This window comes from Suricata suricatta, chromosome 4 (assembly GCF_006229205.1).
Source record: "Suricata suricatta isolate VVHF042 chromosome 4, meerkat_22Aug2017_6uvM2_HiC, whole genome shotgun sequence".
Taxonomy (NCBI): Eukaryota; Metazoa; Chordata; class Mammalia; order Carnivora; family Herpestidae; genus Suricata; species Suricata suricatta.
This window is the reverse complement of record NC_043703.1, coordinates 8,769,615-8,788,195: the sequence shown is the minus strand read 5'-3', so window position 1 is coordinate 8,788,195 and position 18,581 is coordinate 8,769,615. Positions and strand designations below refer to the sequence as shown.

The 18,581-nt window shown below is 47.0% G+C and overlaps 1 protein-coding gene across 1 annotated transcript in view; it reads left to right on the top strand.

Annotated features, from left to right (window-relative positions):
• Positions 1-18,581, top strand: part of TPP2 (tripeptidyl peptidase 2) — a 62,236-nt gene that overhangs the window by 41,110 nt on the left and 2,545 nt on the right. The window contains exons 23-30 of the mRNA XM_029938404.1: positions 103-181; positions 2,274-2,312; positions 7,627-7,778; positions 10,484-10,589; positions 11,545-11,675; positions 16,001-16,208; positions 16,302-16,373; positions 18,081-18,200. Coding sequence (XP_029794264.1) covers positions 103-181; positions 2,274-2,312; positions 7,627-7,778; positions 10,484-10,589; positions 11,545-11,675; positions 16,001-16,208; positions 16,302-16,373; positions 18,081-18,200 — 907 coding nt within the window. The remainder of the gene's footprint in view (positions 1-102; positions 182-2,273; positions 2,313-7,626; positions 7,779-10,483; positions 10,590-11,544; positions 11,676-16,000; positions 16,209-16,301; positions 16,374-18,080; positions 18,201-18,581) is intronic.

Genomic DNA, 18,581 nt, shown 5'->3' with positions numbered 1-18,581 from the left:
TGGGAATTATTTCAGAATACAATTGTTTTGATGTTTTACCCTGATTATCTTTGTGAAGCTTTTTCTTTAGTTTTTTTTTTCTCTTTTAAACTTTCTTATTAGAATACCTAAAGGGGCGGGACCTGGATGCTACCTTGCAGGATCCTTAACGTTATCAAAGACTGAACTTGGAAAGAAAGCTGTAAGTATCCATTGTTTTTAATACTGAAATTACCTATTCCAAAATTTCCATTTCTTTGTAAGATTAGGAATTATTCTCATACTTTAGAATAGGAAAAAGAGCTCTCCCTGGGGAGGGAAAAAGTTAGTTTTTTCCCAAATTATTAATAAAGTCAATTAATACTTGATTATATTTTAAAATACTTAGTATTCTTTTCCCTAAGTCTGAGTACTGAGGTTCTGAATTGACTTTACCTTGCATAGCTAATACACTTGAATTTCCTATAAACCATGTAGGTTAAAGTTAGTGAATGGGATGTTTAAAATTAGAACATTTTATAGGATCTTCACTGACATAATATCGTGGATATAGAAATAAGTCACATCCTCTAAGGTTACTTTGAGAAAACAATGATTTCTAATGAATAGTATTTTTTTTTCACTTGTATACACCTTTCTCGTTGGAATTTTGCATATTTGTGTAGATAATTACTAAATACTTCTTTTGGCATTGCCTTTACAGTTCTCAAAAGTATGCTATTAAAAACATGTTTCTGGTCATTACATTTTAGAGATAAATGTTACAACTGTTCCATCTGTTTTCATTACAAATTTATTACGAGAAGAGTGTCAATATGGGTCTGTCCCCTTGGGTCACCATGTTATTTCAGGGCCAGTAAAAGTTGTCATTCTTCCAGGTTTGCATTTCTCCTTAGCATTAGTTCTTTGATAGTAGTCTGTCACCTGACGCTGGGGTCTGTAAGTGCCGCTATCAAACGAGTAGAGCTCATGCCTCTTAACAAGCAGACTTAAGCCTCTTGCCACTGTTGAACCCAAGCTCACTTATCCCTGTCACGGAAGCATAACTCGGGAGTTCCGTCTGCCCTGAGGTTTCTTGGGTCTCATCTCAGTGGATGCTGAGTTGACCCAGGAACAACCGGGGTTGGAACTGCACGGGGCAGCTTCTCTCTGGGTGTTTTGCTTGGTTACTCAGTGCAGTGCGATACTGTGGATGTATTTTCTCTTCCTTATGATTTTCTCAGGAACATCTCCCTTTCTCTAGCTTACATTATTATAAGAATGTACACAAAATGATATGTTATTTGACTGTTTACATTATCATTAAGGCTTCCAGTCAACAGGAGGCTGCTGGTAGTTGAGTTTTGGGGGAGTCAGAAGTTATGCAAGGGTTTTTGACTGGTGGGAGGTTGGTGCCCCCAGCCCCCTGTTGTTCAAGGGCCAACTGTACTTATTTATATATACACCTGAGTGTCATTTGAAGCGACTCAGTAGTCACTGACGTTGGAACTCATACAAATGTAAGAAGTCCTAGCGTAGTCTTTTCTTGTGGGCCTCACTTCCTGGACAGCCGGGCCACTTCCATGGTGGGGCTCCCTAGATGGGGAGACGGGGTGCTCACCCAGAGAACTCTTCTCAGGCCATCTGCCTCCTAGGAAAAACCATTGTTATTAAAAATGCACTCTTAGCAGTTCAGAGCAAGGTACTACCTCCTGGCCACGTTCTTTCAGAGGCAGCTGTGAAACTAAATGATAAAAGTGTGGGACTAACTGTATTTACTGCTTACTAGGTAATGACTTGCGGGTCGATTGTTCTGAGAGAGCAAGCACCTACAGGTACCGAGTCGGTACTCAGCACAGTGTACTCGGACCTCCCTAGTCGTGTGGCTCGCAGGTGTGGTCCTTGGAAGGGGACTGTTGTTACACTTCTGCCTTTCACAGTCACCTTGAATGATGATGCTGGGCGTGTGTGATTGTTGTGATGTCCTTGAAATCAGACGCTGGACCTTCAGCTAAATTTAATGTTTTTCAAGAGTTGCTTGATAACTAATGGATTTTGCTGTCCTCAGTTTTTCGAATACAGAGTTGAAAAACATTTGCTCATAGGGATAATGTATTGGAGCATGTTTATATTAAAATGAGAGTGGCAGTGTTGCTTTCTTGAAAAGCCTGCCTTTGTGATTGTAGACCTGACCCTTCTAAGCACTGTGACACATGCAGGTGAGACGTAAGCCGGAAGACAATTAGACCGAGGTGGCGTCTCCGTCCTGTGTAGACTGTGCATGCTTTCTTACAGAATGTCGTTCTAACTCCCAGGGGCAGTCTGCAGCAAAACGACAAGGAAAATTTAAAAAGGTACTGATTGTCAGTTCTTAAGAAAGATGTCTTAAAGCCTTATTTGCATATTATTAAACTTTTTTCTGTCACTATTACAAATCTTTTTTTTTTAAAAACCTCTCCCTTAGTTTCCTTTCTTTAAGTTCTGCAGTATAGTGCTTTTAGCTTATCAGTGTTGACATACTACTTTCCTGAAGTTTTCTTTCCTGCCATAAATCACTGGAAGACCCCTGTTTTATATGTATATGGGGGAAAAAAAAACTAATGCTGTTCATTTCTTAACTATAGATGATGGTGCCAAATGGTAGTCTTTGAAATTTGCATACCTAAAATCCTAAGAGAAACGAATATAATTGTCTTTCTTAGTTATATAAGCCAAAACAAGTATTTTTGAAGTCTAAAAACATTTTTAAATTGCATGATTTGATCATTAAAATATTAAGGTGTATGCCCTGCCCTGGCGTTGTCCTAGTTCTGGAAGAAGAGAGAGAGCAGTGGGCAGGAGGGATGGAAGTACAGACCATCAACCCCAAATTAAAACTTCGGCTAAGAGCACGAGCAGGCTTAAGACCATAACTAGTGTGTGATCTGATCCACTTCTCTGCAGCTTTATTAAACAATGCCTCATTGGCTGCTAGAGCCATATTGGACTCAAAAAAAGCAAGATTTGACTTGGGGTGTACTTGGAGAAAGGGGTGTAGGTATTCAGTGAGCTCTCTGATGAAGACCTACTGGCCTCATTCGGCATTTTAGTGATTTCTCATGTTCAAGCAGGAAGCATTGCATGGAGAATTTGTATTTTAAGATATAAATGAAAGATAATACTGTTTCTTAATTCAAAGTGATGTGAAACTGGGGATCGCCATTTTAGAACAGGTAAAATACCGTCATTAATAAGATCACCATTTTAGAACAGATAAAATTCCGTTATTAAAAAGACTTGTGAAGTGCCTGTCTTACTATGTAATGGTAAACACTTTGTTCAAACAAATCATCTTTCCAGATAAAGGAGTTTCTACTTCACTATAGACCAGCATTTCCCAGCCGAGCATCTTGACCCATCGGTGGGCCATGTACATTCACTTAATGAAACCTAACCAGCTTTAAAATGAAACAGAATAAAGTAGGAAATGTCATCCATCAGACTCATAAAACGAATTTCTTTTTATCTATTAATTGTTTATCTCTGGGTCATCCTGAAAATAGCTTGAAAGCCACTACTTTAGAAAGTGAGAAAAAGGTCTTCTAGGAGCCCACAAGGTGCTGACCACAAAGGAGTAGCTGGGATTGTTTGCTGTTGTATATTTTGGTTGACCTTCTGGGAGTTTGGGTGGATTTTGTTTGGATTCTGTTGTACGAGATAAGAAACTATTAAATGAGTAAGAAGGTTATCATCACCTGGTTAGGAAACCTTTGTATAAGGAATGTGGCAACTAGAATTCCCTCTTCTCATTTCTCCCTGTCTTCAATGCAAATACACGTGAAGCTTTTATTTTAAAAACAATCATTTTTATAGTTTTATAGTCCCATTACCAAAAAGATGTCTCTACTGCCTGAACCAGCTCGCTTTTGGTGCATAATCCTCAGTGGATATTTCCTCTGGATTTCAGTGACCATTGATTTGAAAACCTAGGTTGCCTATTTTAAGTTTATTGTCATATGAAAGAATATAGTTACTTTTAACATGATAAATAGCATTCAAATATGATACTAATCTTTAAAATAGCCAGTTTGTATAAAGTATTAAAGTTTTTAATTTAGTTATTAATAATTTAAGAATTAAAATTGTAATTTTTGAACCAAAACTTAAATGGCAGTATGTTATGTTGCCCAAAGAATAATTATGAGTTTTGCAGGTAGATTTGACTTTCTAAAGCAAATGGTCCAATTCAAACACTGTCAAAATACTTGGTGAATAGTGGAAATGGTGTGTGTGTGGTTTTTTTTTTAATTGTTAAGTATCAACTGTAGCGAACTTCATTTCTGCTCTGAACATTCTTCTTGCTTTTTTTAAATCATAATCAAGATTTCTCAGGATTTAATGGTACCAAATGATTTCTATTAAACTGCCCCTATACTAAGTCCTTGAGAAGTGCGATGTAAAAATACTGACAAAAGAAAGAGGTGAACATAATAAAACAAAAAATAAATTCATTTTTCTGTTGATTAGGAATTAAAGCTGCCATGTTCATAATTTTTAGTAATAAGAAAATAACTGTCCCCCCAAATTTTCTAGGATTTTATTAATACTTATAATTGCTAATTGATATATTTCATATATTAGATGTTTATCACAAAACCTTGATTTCCCCCACTTCAAGATCATTCCTTATAAACTCTGTCTCTTGTGCTTTTAATGATTGTTTATGGTTGCCATGGTACCTCGTTTCTTCTATTTATAGATCTTTGTTAGAGTTCATTGTTAATCGAAAGTTAAATTGAGTGGATTGCTCATTTTAAATTCAGTTCTGTTTTCTGTCTTCTGTACTAAAACCTAATAGCAAACTCCTTCCCTTTGAGCTTCCGAGGAGGAATCCCCTCACAACAGAGTCCTTCCCTTGCTGACCGTTGTCCCTGTCCCTAATCAGGCAAGGAGGACGGGATCTAAGGGAGGCTCTCGGTAGAGCAGATCAACGTGGGCAGCCAGGCCGCCGCCTGCAGCGAGTCTCTACGTCCTAATGCAGTGGATTCCGGAAGGAATAGGACTGCAGTCCGAGGGTCCGAGGCCACCTCTGCCCCTTACCTCCTCAGCAGGGCGTCCATGCTGCACGACGACACTGAAGTGGTCCCCAGAGGAGCTCGGTGGTTCCTTAGCCACTCAGGTTTTGCAGACACTTGCACTCGGCTTTGCCCGAGGCAGTGCCCACTTAGGCCGGTGAAGTTGGGAGGAGGGGGCCCAAGCAGACCCCTGCTGCGTCTCCCCAGTCCCTCAGGTGCGGTCCCGGCTCGGCTGGGTGCGCATGGTCCCGTCCTGCCCAAGGTGCCGTTAGACGTGGTGGCGCTGGCAGAACCCCCGCGGCAGTGGCTCCTTACGTGATGGAGTCGTGAGGATTGCTAACGTGGGGTGTATGTGTTGCGTTTACACCTAAAATTCCTATTTGGAGGAAGGTGGAGGCTCGCAATACTATTTTTTTTGTTGACTCAACCTGTATAAAGTTTTTTTCTGAAATTACTGTGATGAGGGGAGTAAAAGTCTTCTTGATAACATAATTTTTTCCAGTTTTAGGAACTTTTTAATTAAAACAAATCTGAGGTTTGGATTTAGCAGCATTTTTAACGTAAACCCGAAGATAGGATTGGAGCATTGACCTAATAAATAATGATTTAATCAAGGGCACCTGGTTACTGTGCCACAGACAGATCTCGCCAGTCTAGTGCGGGGCTTGATGTCCCAGATAAAGCGTTAGTTTTCATCAGGAAAGACTTTTGTGCTTCAATAGAAGAGATGGAAATAGATGTAATTAGATAGAATTATATGGCTCTGCTCTCTTCAAAGCGAAGCTGCTCAAAGGGACCATCTGTGCTTGTTTACCTCCCGCTCTGTCTGCATCCCTTTCTCGGTCCGCCCTTGTCCCCCACTGTCCACGGGGACAGCGCCTCTGTCATCTCTTGTCGCCGTACCAGCCCTTGCTGCCGGTCCCGGGGCCAGCCACCCCCCTTTCTACCCCCCGGCTCAGCCTTGCAGCCCCTCTGGGGTCCGCGTCCCTCACTCCCGAGCATCTTTGAGACCATAGAATGCTTCGGATCAAGGCTGGGCTTCCTCTGCCCCTCCCTGAGCCCTGCCCAGTCCTCTGTGTCCCCGAGCGTTAAACCCCAGCACTGCCGCTGTCGGTTCCGCACTCGTGGATTTCTGCTCCGTGCACTTCTTCCGCGTCTCCAGCCTGTTCTTCATGTCAGGGCAGCGTTGGGGATTCTGGCCTTGCTTCCCGGCTCGTCTCCCTCCTCCTCGACTTTGGCCGTCTGTCATCCACTCTTCAAATAGTAGGAAGAGCTACTAAAAACAGACTCACATTTTTCATCCATGTAGGTTCCAGAGTCATTAAACAAAGAGCAGAAAGAAGGCTGTATTCATGCCACTGCCTGTCCACACTGTCCTGTAGCCTTGCTGTCACATTTAGAATGAAGTCTGTATTCTTGTGCCGCAGTCCGTCAGCCCCGCTTATGTGGTTGCCGCCCACCTGCTCCCGCCGAGACCACGCGCTCCGGGTCTTAGGCGGCGTCCTCTTCTGTCCTCAGACTCTTCTCCCTGTCCTCATTTCGGTCGGTCAGGCTCACTGAGGCGCGTCCATTTAGGTTGTATGGGTTTGCGTAGACGGGCAGCCCTTGTTCCGCGTGGCTTTCCAGCACCACCGTGCCTGCGCTATTCGCCACTGTCTGAGCAGCTGCTCTCTGTGCCCGCCTCCTGTTTCACTTCTTCCTGTCCCCGTGGGGCTCACCGCCACTGGTCATTACTCACGTGTGGTCTGTCTGCCCTGCTCAGGTAGGCTCCCCGAGGGTGAGGAAGGGCCTTGTCTGCTTTGCTCTTCACCTTCTAGAGCCTCACTGTGGGCCTCAGCAAGTCCTGTCGATTGAGTGAAAAAAGAAATTTCTCTTTAAATTTACTTAGCAAGGAGTCTCTTTTTTAAAATTCTAAGTCATTTCCTTTCCTTCTCAGGTGTTAAGATGTGAAAGGTCAGTAGACTTTGATAGCACTTTGTGTAATTAGTCTGTCAAGTAAAAGTCAGTACCAAATACACTCAAATGGAAGAAAATTTGTCCTTACCTCCTTTATTTTTTTAAAGGTTTCATTCATAAGTACTCTCTGCACCCAGTGTGGGGCTCGAACTCACAACCCTAAGATCAAAAGTTGCAGGCTCCACAGACTGAACCAGCCAGGTGCCCTTGACTTCCTTTATTTTAAAGGAGGTTTAGGAGCAACAGTACTTTAAAGTTTGAGAGGAAATTCCTTTGATCACAGATTGGAATTTTTTTTTTTTAAAGTTTATTTACTCTGAGGGAGAGACGGAGAACAAACGGGGAAGAGCCAGAGGGTGGGGGAGAGGGAGAGAATCCCAAGCAGGCTCCGCACTGTCAGCACAGAGCCCAACATGGGGCCTGATCTCATGAACCATAAGATCATGACCTGAGCCGAAACTAAGAGTCGGACACGTAACTGACTGAGCCACTCAGGTGCCCCCACAGATTGGAAATTTTTATGTATTGTGGCCCTTAGCATCTGGAATATGACGTAGAACAGCTCAGCACAGGCTGTGTTCTGTGACACTCAGGTGTGGAAGATGATCATAATTGTGCAAAATGAAGCATGTTAACCTGAGACTCTCCACATTCATAGGATGTGATCGCTGTTCACTACTACCTAATATCTCCTCCAACGAAGACTAAGAATGGCAGCAAAGATAAAGAAAAAGAATCAGAAAAGGAGAAAGATTTAAAAGAGGAGTTCACTGAAGCATTACGAGATCTTAAAATTCAGTGGATGACAAAGTAAGTTTTTGATGGATTTTGATCCTCTGAGGATGTGCTTGTATTTTTCTGGTTAGGACGGTGTCCTGTGCAGGTTCGTAGGCTACATTCAGAAATGTTACCAGTGGACAGTACGGTTAGACGTGCTTTTATTTTAACCACTTAATTTTGATTTGCTCTCAGAAGATAATTTTATTGGAAAATATAAAGTAAATAGGAACTACGGTTTTGCTTACTCTCCAAGGCTGGCCATTGCCCTGTTACTGTTTTCTCTGCATTTATTCATGTAGCTGTGCGGATGATACGTGTCCTAGTTTTCCAGTTATATTTGATTACGAGTATTTCCTAAGTCATTTAAATAGTCCTTTAAAATACCATTTTTAATGACCATGTAGTTGGTGGTCCTGTTAATAGAATATAACCTACTTAAATGCTCTATTTGGCGTGTACATTTATAGCTTTTTTCTGTGATGCTGTGATGGACATTTTTATACATACAGTGTTTTAAAATATGCCTTAGGGGCACCTGGGTGGCTCAGTCCATTAAGCGTCCAACTTCAGCTCAGGTCACAGTCTTACAGTTCATGAGTTCAAGTCCCACATCAGGCTCCGTGCTGACAGCTTGGAGCCCGGAGCCTGCTTTGGATTCTATGTCTCCCTCTCTCTCTGCCCCTCCACAGCTCACACTCTGTTTCTCTCTCAAGAATAAATAAGCATTTAAAAAAATGTTTAAATATCCATCAGATAGCATTTCTTTTTCTTTAATGTTTATTTCTCATTTTGAGAGAGAGCATGAGCGAGGGGGGGCGGGGGGGAGAGAGAGAGCTCAACGGGGGAGGACCAGAGAGAGTGGGAGGGAGAGAGAACTCCAAGAAGGCTCCATGCTATGCTGTCAGTGCAGAGCCTGACACAAGGCTCGAACTTACGAACTGTGAGATCATGACTGAGCCACAATCAGGAGTCGGACACTCAACCGAGTCACCCCTAGACAGCATCTTAAAAGTATAATTACCTAATCAGTGTCCCTAAGGCTTAAAAACTGTTGTGTTCTGTTTTGCCAAACTGCCTTATGGGGCGAATATCCCAGTCACCCCCCCGCCGTGCCCGGCGGGCCCGCTGCTCCCCATGCTCGGCCAGCAGTGAGCCGGGCCACGAGGAGACAGTCTTGCTGCCGGCGCTGAACCATGTCGCGGTCCTACACTGCCTTCCTGGCGTTCTGACGCCATCTGTGCTTTCTGAACGCTAGCATGGCATTCGTAGTGAGCTCCCACACCCAGCATGTCCTTCACGATTTTCTATTGGGACATGAGAGTCTTCTTTTCACTTTTTAACATAAAAAACAAGACTGCTTTGCTGAATTCGTTCACGTTTTACGCCAGCTTGATTGCTGGCTTGCGGCTTACTTTTCACACGGCAGACGTGAGGTCTCTGTAGTCCCATCGATTGCTCTTCCCCTTTGTGTTACACGGCATCTCCCCGCGCACTGTGCTTCTGTGGGACCTGTGTGGGCTGATGCGCGTGCGTCCTTGCCATCACGGGGTCCCGTAGAGAACACACGTCCTCATGTTGTGAACATAGTTCCCAAGGATTGAACAGTCACAGCGTCTGCCCACATTCAAACGTACCTTTTCACTTAAAACTAGACCGTAGGGGCACCTGGGTGGCTCAGTTGGTTAAGCGTCTGACTTCAGCTCAGGTCATGATCAGTTCATGAATTCGAGCCCTGCATCTGGCTCGGAATCTGAAATTATCAGTAAAATTACTGACAAGGGAACTGTCAAAGCCCACTTTGGATCCTCTGTTCCACTCTGTCTCTGCCCTTCCCCTGCTCGTGCATGTGCACTCTCTCAAAAATAAATAAAACAGTAAGAAAAAAAGTTTAAAACAAAAAAACAGGTAGACTGCATCTCCACCAGAAGCCACAGTCTTTAAGTCAGCCTCTGGCTGATCATAGGATGTTGTAAACAGTGAATCCTTTGCAATTACAGAGATTGACTCCTGGTATAACAGAGTGGGAGTCTCAGGAGCCGACCCCCCCCCCAGAAACTAGCAAAAAAAAAATTTTTTTAAATCAACCTTTCAACCTCTGGCGATGATAGTAAGGGTTTGCAGCAGCTGAAGAAGCAACATGTGCTCAAGAATATGTCCGCTGCTCACGGGGCGCCAGGGCGGCTCAGCCGGCTGAGCGCCGGCTCCCGACCCCAGCTCAGGTCATGGTCTCACAGTTCGCGGCCTCGAGGCCCAGGGTGGGCTTCGGGTTCTCTCCCTCTCTATCCTTCCCCAGAATCAAGAGTCAGATGCTCAACCGACTGAGCCACCCAGGTGAGCCTGGGTCGTTCTGAACAGTCACAGGCCGTAAGTGCAGAGCCATAGTCCCCAAGGTGTCCCCTCCATCAGCACAGCCGTGACGCAGAGCCCCATCTCCCCAACTGCGAGGTCACGACCTGAACCAGAATCAAGAGTCAGATGCTCACCAAGGCACCCCTCTTATGTAACTCTGAATTGAAATAATTTTCCATTGGATTTGCTTCTCTAGGTTTTTTATTTTTAATTTGATTTTAATTTTTATTTACACGACCTGCAAATAATAATTCTTGTCAGTAATTATATTTCAGATTGATGCCTTATGTTGTGGATTGGGACTTCAAAATAATATTAAATAATAGGGAAGACAAACTGTTTCCTTTCTAAAAGAAATAATGTTTCTCTCTGTCTTACATACATAGGCTGGATTCCAGTGACATTTACAATGAACTGAAGGAAACGTACCCTAATTATCTTCCTCTGTACGTTGCAAGACTTCATCAGTTGGATGCTGAAAAGGTTGGACAGGTTCAGTCTTAGTATTTCATTTTATTTGTAACGTGAGATAAGGTTTGTGTTGTTCAGGGAAAATGCAGTTTTGTGTTTGTTTTGTATTCCTGCCAAATGAAAACCTGTTCCCTCCAATTGAAGGTTCTATGAACTATCTTCAGGGAATTAACAGAGCGTAGCCGTTCCTGTGAGCTCAGCCCAGGATCCCTGCTCCTCGTTTTGGTCCGTGGGAGGAGGGTTAGATAAGAAGATATCCTCAGGATTGTGTTTCTGACGTTCACGTCAGGAGCAGTGGTCCTGGCCGGCTGCAAATCCAGACACCTTCAGCAGAGGAATTCCTGCTTTGCATTAACTTGGCGCATTTTTAAGATTGGCCATAGTCTGTCTTAACATGGCCCAGCTCTCGCCTGGTAATGACGGCTGGTAGGAGAGCACTAGAGCCAACCAGAAAGTGTCAAGGGTGCAGCGTGAACTTGCAGGTGTTGAAAAGAGACGTGTCAGACCAGCAAGAGAGGAAGAGACCGCCCAGGGCCCCTGGAGCCCCTGGCAACCATGGCTAGACTCTGGGTGCACTGGTGGGGATTCCCGCCTTCGCGGTTTTAATCATCAGCTAGGAAGACTTTGCTCATCAGCCCATGGTTGTTTCTTTTCCTTCTCTTTCCACGTGGCGCGTGGCTGGAGTAACACAGCCGGTCCCGTTTCTGAGAGGCCCAGGAGGGGACTGGCCTCGGCAGAAGGCTGTTGACGTTTCTATGACAGCCTTTTACCTGCTCGTTCTCCCCATGTGACATCGGTGGGGAATGTGAATGAGGCCCTCTCTAGAGATGCTGGCGCGGTGGCCCCCACGCTCGGAGGCGCCACACGGCCCCGGGCAGCCAGCAGACGCTCCCGTTTAGGATGGAGGTGAAGGGACTTGGGTGGGCTCACTGACACGCCCATTGCTTTTCTGATTTCTCCTTTTTTCCCTCCCTAGGAACGAATGAAAAGACTTAATGAAATCGTGGAAGCTGCCAACGCTGTCATTTCTCACATCGACCAGACGGCGCTCGCGGTTTACATTGCCATGAAGACTGACCCCAGGCCCGATGCAGCTACTATAAAAAAGTACCTAACCAGTAAATAATCCTTCTTGCATCTCATTTCTTAGTTACTTTTTTCAAGTTACGGAGACTGTTCTTCTTTTCTGAGCATTGTTGTGTCCCTAGAATTACCAGTGTCTGGCTACCCTCCCCTTCGATGGTTTGTAAGAGTTCTCTCCAGGTGTTGCAGATGAAGCAAGAGAAGAGCACTTCGCCTTCCCGCCGTCGGTGGCGCTGGGCTCGAGAGGCTTGGGCAGCTGTGACCCGGCAGACCCCCCCCCCCCCCCGTTGGGGACTGGCGGGGACTGCACGTGTGCAGAGGCAGAGACACCACACCCTGCACAGTCGGTTTCTAAACCGTTTATTGACCAGTGGCCTGAGGAGCCCAGGTTTGGTTTGTAATGCCTGATGTCCTAGGCGGAAACCGGCACCTAGCCGCTTGAGTCAGGACCTGGCTGTCCAGTGTTCTGTGTGGTGAGGGAAGGGGGGCTTGTGGTTTAGCTTTAATAAAACCCAGAGCGATGCGTAAGGCGGAGCGGCGTCGCCTTGTGAAGGGCGAGCATGTGGCTCCACATGTTGTGTGACGTCCCCCAGCCTCGCCTCTGCCCTCCCCGAACTCTCCGGACCACCTTCCACCACTTTGGTTTGTCTTCACGTGAGGTCGGTACCTGCAGGGGCAGGAACCCGCCTCCCCTTACGGCTGCTGTAGCACATGCGGGGCCGCCCTTCGAGTGCTGGGATTCTCCGTAAGGACCCCGTCTGCCGCCGGAACCCTTCCTTCTGGATGGAGTTCCGAGTCTAAACTGCTGGAACTCTGGCGTTTCCTTACACTCTGAGTTGCTAGAACTGGGGACAGTACTATTGCTGCAGCTCTTGTGAATGTTACAGGTGGCGGCTTTCAGGCAGAGCGAGATTATTCAGATTAGCTTCGTGGCCTTGTCTGCACCCTTTCCCACCTCCCAGGGGAACGGCCCCAGTGGTGCGGTGCTGTCCTTTCTGAGGTGCCGGCCACACACGGGAGATCTTTGGGGCGTGGTAAACACCTGACCTCACTTAAACCTAGTCTTCTAAACAACTAAACAACGTAGCGAGTAGGGGTGGTTTTAGTGCGTGTTCCCAGGAGAGCAGGCAGGCTTGGAGGCTGCGTCGCCAGCCTGGGGGGCCAGGGCCGGAAATGGGAGAGCCCATCGCGCCAGCCCTGCCCAGCCTGGGCCCCTTCCTCTCTTCACGAGCAGCCCCTTGCTTTCCTGCCCGCCGTGAGAAGATTCTCTCTCAGGAAAATAGAGCATCGGCTCTGCCTAGCCCGGACCCATCTTCACGCTGTCCTTTCTGTGTCCCAGGGGACAGGGGTCCTTTCCGAGGCTGACCTTTGTCTCTCAGCCCGAACCCTCCCCTCCATCTCCTTCATCACTGCCCTCTGCCAGTAAGCCCCTTCCTCCTGGTGTGCAGGCATCTACACCTCAGCCCACAGCCATAGCCCGATGTCCCCCTCGGGGCCAGTGGCTTCTCGCTGGAGTAGTCTACACTGCACTCCAGCTGAATTCCACTTCATGTTAACCCTGTTGCAAGAGTTGTCTGGCCTTGATCTCCTGCGAGAGTCTGATTGCCAGAAACAGTGGGCCCTGGGCGGCTGCCTCGGCCTCCGCAGCCGCCCCCAGCCTTCCTCGCGCCTGTGGTTTCTTCGTGTGGGAACATCGTTTCTCTTCAGATTCGTGTGCGTGGGAAATGACGTGGGTGTCACTTGTTTTGAAGTTCCAGTAAACATTAAGGCCCCTTTGTCCCTGCTGATAGTTGGGCCTGTCTTTGCTAAATCCTCCCGTCCACGGAGGAAACTCTTAGTTCCCGGTTAAAGTGAGCCACAGCCCCGGAGTAGTTGTGTTTTCAATCTCGATAGTCCCTTTTTTCTCACAGTATTTATCTCAGATGCTGACTCCAGTGACTGTCAAAAAAAATAGCAGTCTGATAGGGTCCGGGCTTTAAAGAGTGTCTCTGTAGGGACTTTCGCACGTGCTGGGATAACACGGAAGGAGCTGTCAGGCGGTGTCAGAGTTAAGAGGAGCTAGTCAGTCTTCGGCAACCTTGGGTGGGTTTGTCCACGCTTGTGATTGAGGTATTTGCCGCGGGCCTTGCTTTGGCCAAACCACGATGGACCCAGACGCCCTGCGCAGAGCAGAGGGCCTTGTCCGGGCGGGCTCCTTGTTCTGGGGCGCGGGCCTGGGGAGCGGCCCCTGCGTCCTCTGTGCCCTGCCGGCGTCAGCCGGTGAGCAGGGCGGCAGGCTCACGTTTACTTCTCATTTCCACGTGTCCCTGCTCTCACCGCGGTCACTCGTGCGGTCACTCGTGCGTCAGAAATCATGAAAGCCGTTTCGTCATCTTAAAAATGATACGAGCTTTTAGGTTGCCTGTGGCCGCTGTAGGTAACCTAGTGTCAAGTTTTCGTGAAACCGCAATTTATTTCCGCCAGTAAAGTATCTGATTGAAGGTCTTCCTAAACTATGGCGATCCCCACTTTGACGGGTACCTAACTAGACTTGACACGAAGATGTTTGTTGCGCAAACACTGCAGGTAAAGCATCACTGAGAGGAACGTGCAAAAGAGGACACTCGTAGGAAGTGTACACTCGGATGCCGAAGATGGGGTTGCTAGGTGGGGTGTGATCAGGCGGGGGGTGGTCAGGCGGGGTGTGATGGAGAGTTATAATAAATATTTTACATTGTGAAAGCCCATAGGAAGGAGGCTGACTTTATTTTGAGTGGAGAAGCCTTGTGGATGAATAAAGTATTTAGTAGTTCTAAATTAGATGAGGGTAGGGAATGAGTATTCTAGACAGGTGGGATTTAGGTTACTGGATCAGAGAACGCTGAAATAGGGGTCTTGCTGGTAATTTAATCCGGGCCCGGCTAGTACAGCAGGCCGGTGTCACCTCCGAAATTCTGCCTCCTCCCAGCCCTTCCCGGGGCAGCCAGGACCAGTCAGTCAGGACTGCCATGAATGATCGGCCCTGCCTTGCTGATCCAGCTCTGTTCCAAGGCCCCGCTTCTCCGTCACAAGGTGGGGGCGGGAACGGTGTCCTGCTCCTCGGCTGCCAGGAAGCATAAGTGCAGTCCTGGTGGGAAGATGTTGCAGAGGGCCCCCCGGTGGAGGCGGAACCACGTCCGTGCCTTACAACCCCTCAGTCCTTCTGTTCTGTGTCCCGAGTAGCCAGGCGGTTCCCAGACGCACTTCCACAGAGGGAGTGAACGTTGGTTCATTTCAGCTTTGAAAGTCTTGGCTGAAAGCCTCAGGCATCTTTTTTTGCCATGATTTTGTCTACTTCGCAGATGTCTTAAGGAGGGTGACTTTGTTGGGTTGTAACAAGTTGTTTTGGCTCCTCCTTTTAATTCTTTTGTACCAGAACACCTGTTGATATTAGGGTGCCTGCAGGTCCCCCGTGTTGCACCTTCCACTCCGGGCCCTCCAGAATCACTCTCGCTCTTACTCAGTTTGCTCACCCGCGTCCCGGTGCCTCAGGGGCCACTCGCTTGCTCCTTGCTTTTCGTCCTCACTGTCTTCACACATGTGGGATGTGGGTTGGACAGAACGCCTCAGAGAAGCAAGTATCCTGTTTCCTGGAGAGTAGGTTGTTACTGTATTTCATTCACCCGCGATTTATGGAGTTTCTGGTCTGTGCCAGGCATTGTCCAGGTCCTTGGACCACATCAGAAGGACACAGATCCTCACCCTGTAGCAGGGCAGTGTTCCCGGCGTGGTTAAGAGCAGGGTAATCCAGAAGCAGCCTCCTAAGTAGCTTCAGGTCCTGCACCTGCTGCTTTCTGATTGCAGGACCTTGAACAAACCTCTGTGCCTCAACTTCCTCCTTTGCAAAATGGGGCTAATTGCTAGTATCTTACTCATAGACTTGACTGTAAATGAGTTAATACGTAAACGTGCACGGTCAGGGTAAGCATCATACAGGGCTTGCTCGGTTCATAAATGAAAGTCCGCTTCTGAAAGAACTTGTGTGCGTCCGAACATCAGTCTATAATGATCGCTATTCATCAGAAATCTGTAGAAGAGTTATTTAGCTGACAGAATTTAGAACTGAGCGGTCCTTCACTTCTGCTGTTGTGGGGCATTCTGTTTCAGCCAGACACAGCTGTCGTGACTCATTGGTCTGGGTGTGCAAATCTGAGGTTTGTTAGAAATAAGGACCCTCGTGATGGATGATCCAGATGTAGGTGCACGGCTGTGCACAGTGCCTGCGCCCTGTAGATGTGAGCCAGAGGATGTATGAATTCAGTTTCAGATAAGTCCGTCCTTTGAAAAAACGTTTTCCTGATCTGCGAATCGCTTTTGGGTTTGGCACACAGTGATATGGACAAACAGAAATCCACCCTTGTGGACGCCCTCTGTAGAAAAGGCTGTGCCCTAGCCGACCACCTGCTCCACGCACAAGACCAAGAGGGGGCTGTCTCAGGCGATGTGGAAGGAAGAGAGGAGGAAGGAGAGACCACTCTGGATTCTCTGACGGAAACCTTCTGGGAGACGACCAAATGGACCGATCTTTTTGACAATAAGGTAACCGGCCTGCCTCTTGCTTGGGCTCAGTTCTTGGGGGTTGCTTCACAAACCTCTCCTGGGCCCCATTGCCTCCTCTTTGCTGTTCCCTAGCTGCCTGGCCGGAAGAGGAAGAAAATGCCTGGAATGTGGCTAAGCTGGGCTCTGAAGAAGACTCTGTGTTTAGTGAGATCTCATTTGTCTTCGCTGTTTTAAACATTCTGCCATTATCTTCTCTGTGTGCGTAGCGGCCGTCAGGCGAAGGCGGTGACGGCGGAAGCCAGCACTGAGAGCGCCGAGAGATTGTGTCTGGGCCTCCCCGCACCTGTCTGTGTGCTGCCTTCTCCGGGGCGCAGAGGAGGGTGCTGCTTAGCCACATGTCAGTTTTCTCAAAACCTCTGTGACTTGTAAATCCTTATCATCTGGATTTATACTCATTAGCTTTAAAATCCAGTTTCAGAAAAGTAGCATCGATGACCTTTCTGGATGGGGGTTATGAAAGCATCTTAAATCTCTTTCAGCTCTCCACCAGAGTCTCCTGCCGGGGTTATGGGACCCCAGGCTCCTGTCAGTCTTCCGTCCTTCCGGAGATAAAGCCAGTGAGATCCCTGGACTTCTCCTTACGCAGCACAAGCCTTTGGTCTTGTTTTACTAGACAGATGCTGTCCGCCAGATGCCCTGCAGCCAGTTGGAGCGCAGGCCTCAGAGACAGGACAAGGGTCCCCACCATGGCGCGGCCGCGCTTCTGCCCGGGAAACAGGGTCCTGGCAGGAGACCGCGGGCGCCCATGTCCCAGCAGAGCGCACGACTTGGGATCTGAAATCAGACCCTGGAGTGCGAGTCCCACCTCCTCCACGTTTATCTGTGACCCTCGGCACGTTACCGAAACCTACTGAGCGAGTAGCCCGCACCCAGAAGGACCTCAGCAGTGTTTGCTCCTATTCTTTCTATGTTTTTATGTTTGTTTATTATTGAGACAGAAACAGAGCACGGACAGGGGAGGGGCATAGAGAGAGGGACACCCAGAATCCGAAGCAGGCTCCAGGCTCCGAGCTGTCAGCACAGAGCCCGATGCGGGGCTCAAACTCATGAGCCATGAGATCATGACCCGAGCCAGAGTCAGACGCCCCTGTTTGCTCCTAGTCCTAACACACACCTGTTGCACGTCCTCTCCACACCCAGCGCCGGGCTTGCTGCTGGAAAAAGAGAAGAGCTTGGTGGATAAAACCTGACAAGCCTCACAGTACGACCATCCCGCATCGGCCACAGTGCAGCCATATCGGGCCGCACGCTGTCACCTGTCCGTTCAGTACCTTCATAACCGCTGGACACTGTGCGTGGCTCTGGAGCACAAATAAATGTGATAGGGTGCCTTTCTTTGTGCTCATTCTCTACATTCTAAACGTGGAGACCAGGAATGTACATAAGTGGTTACAGGTGTATTTGACAGATGTAGGAGTTAAAGGCACTCCAAAGTATACACAAGGAATTAACAAACTAAGAATGTGTTTATGTAACACTTTTTTGTACTTTTGTCCCCTTTTGCAGTTTTGGGAACTTTTAACGAGATCTCATAGTTCTGTGCTTCCCTCCTTATCTGCATTTTCTGTGATCACTTCTGTTAGCTCCCCTCTGCACGACGAGGTGTTTTGGTGTGGGTGCCAAGAACTAGTGATTCATCAGAGCTTCATTTTTTCCACCAACCTAAGTTAGTCTGTTTTGTAGAATATGTAACTTCTGTTCTTTTAAAGCATTTTTGAGATTTGCTTGATGGGAAATGTTCATTTTAAAAACTACACTTCTGTTAAGGCCTTAATCTTTTCATTACTGAAGCTATAAGCCATAAAGTGTAAATATTTTCATAGATAAGCTTTGTCTTGTTTTACCTTATAGGTTTTAACATTTGCATACAAGCATGCATTAGTAAACAAAATGTACGGCAGAAGCCTTAAGTTTGCAACTAAACTTGTGGAAGAAAAGCCAACGAAAGAAAACTGGAAAAATTGTATCCAAGTAAGTGATATAAAATCGTCACTGTGAAGTGTCTTCTCCACATAGTGACAAGATAGCGGGAGCCTTATGCTAGTGACTTAGCGATGCCAACTTCGTGACCGACGGCTCCTCCAGTTACTGTAACGCCAGCTGTAAGATAAGAGCATGAGAAACAGCCAGGAAGCTATTTACATTTTTTAAACTCTTCTTGTTAACTTAAAAAATTTTTTTTAATGTTAATTCATTTTTGAGAGAGCTTGAGCAGGGGAGGGGCAGAGAGAGAGAGAGGGAGAGAATCTGAAGCAGAATCCAGCGAAGAGCCTGATGCGGGACACAAAATCACAAACTCTGAGATCATGACCTGAGCCGAAGTTGGATGTTTAACCGACTGAACCATATTAT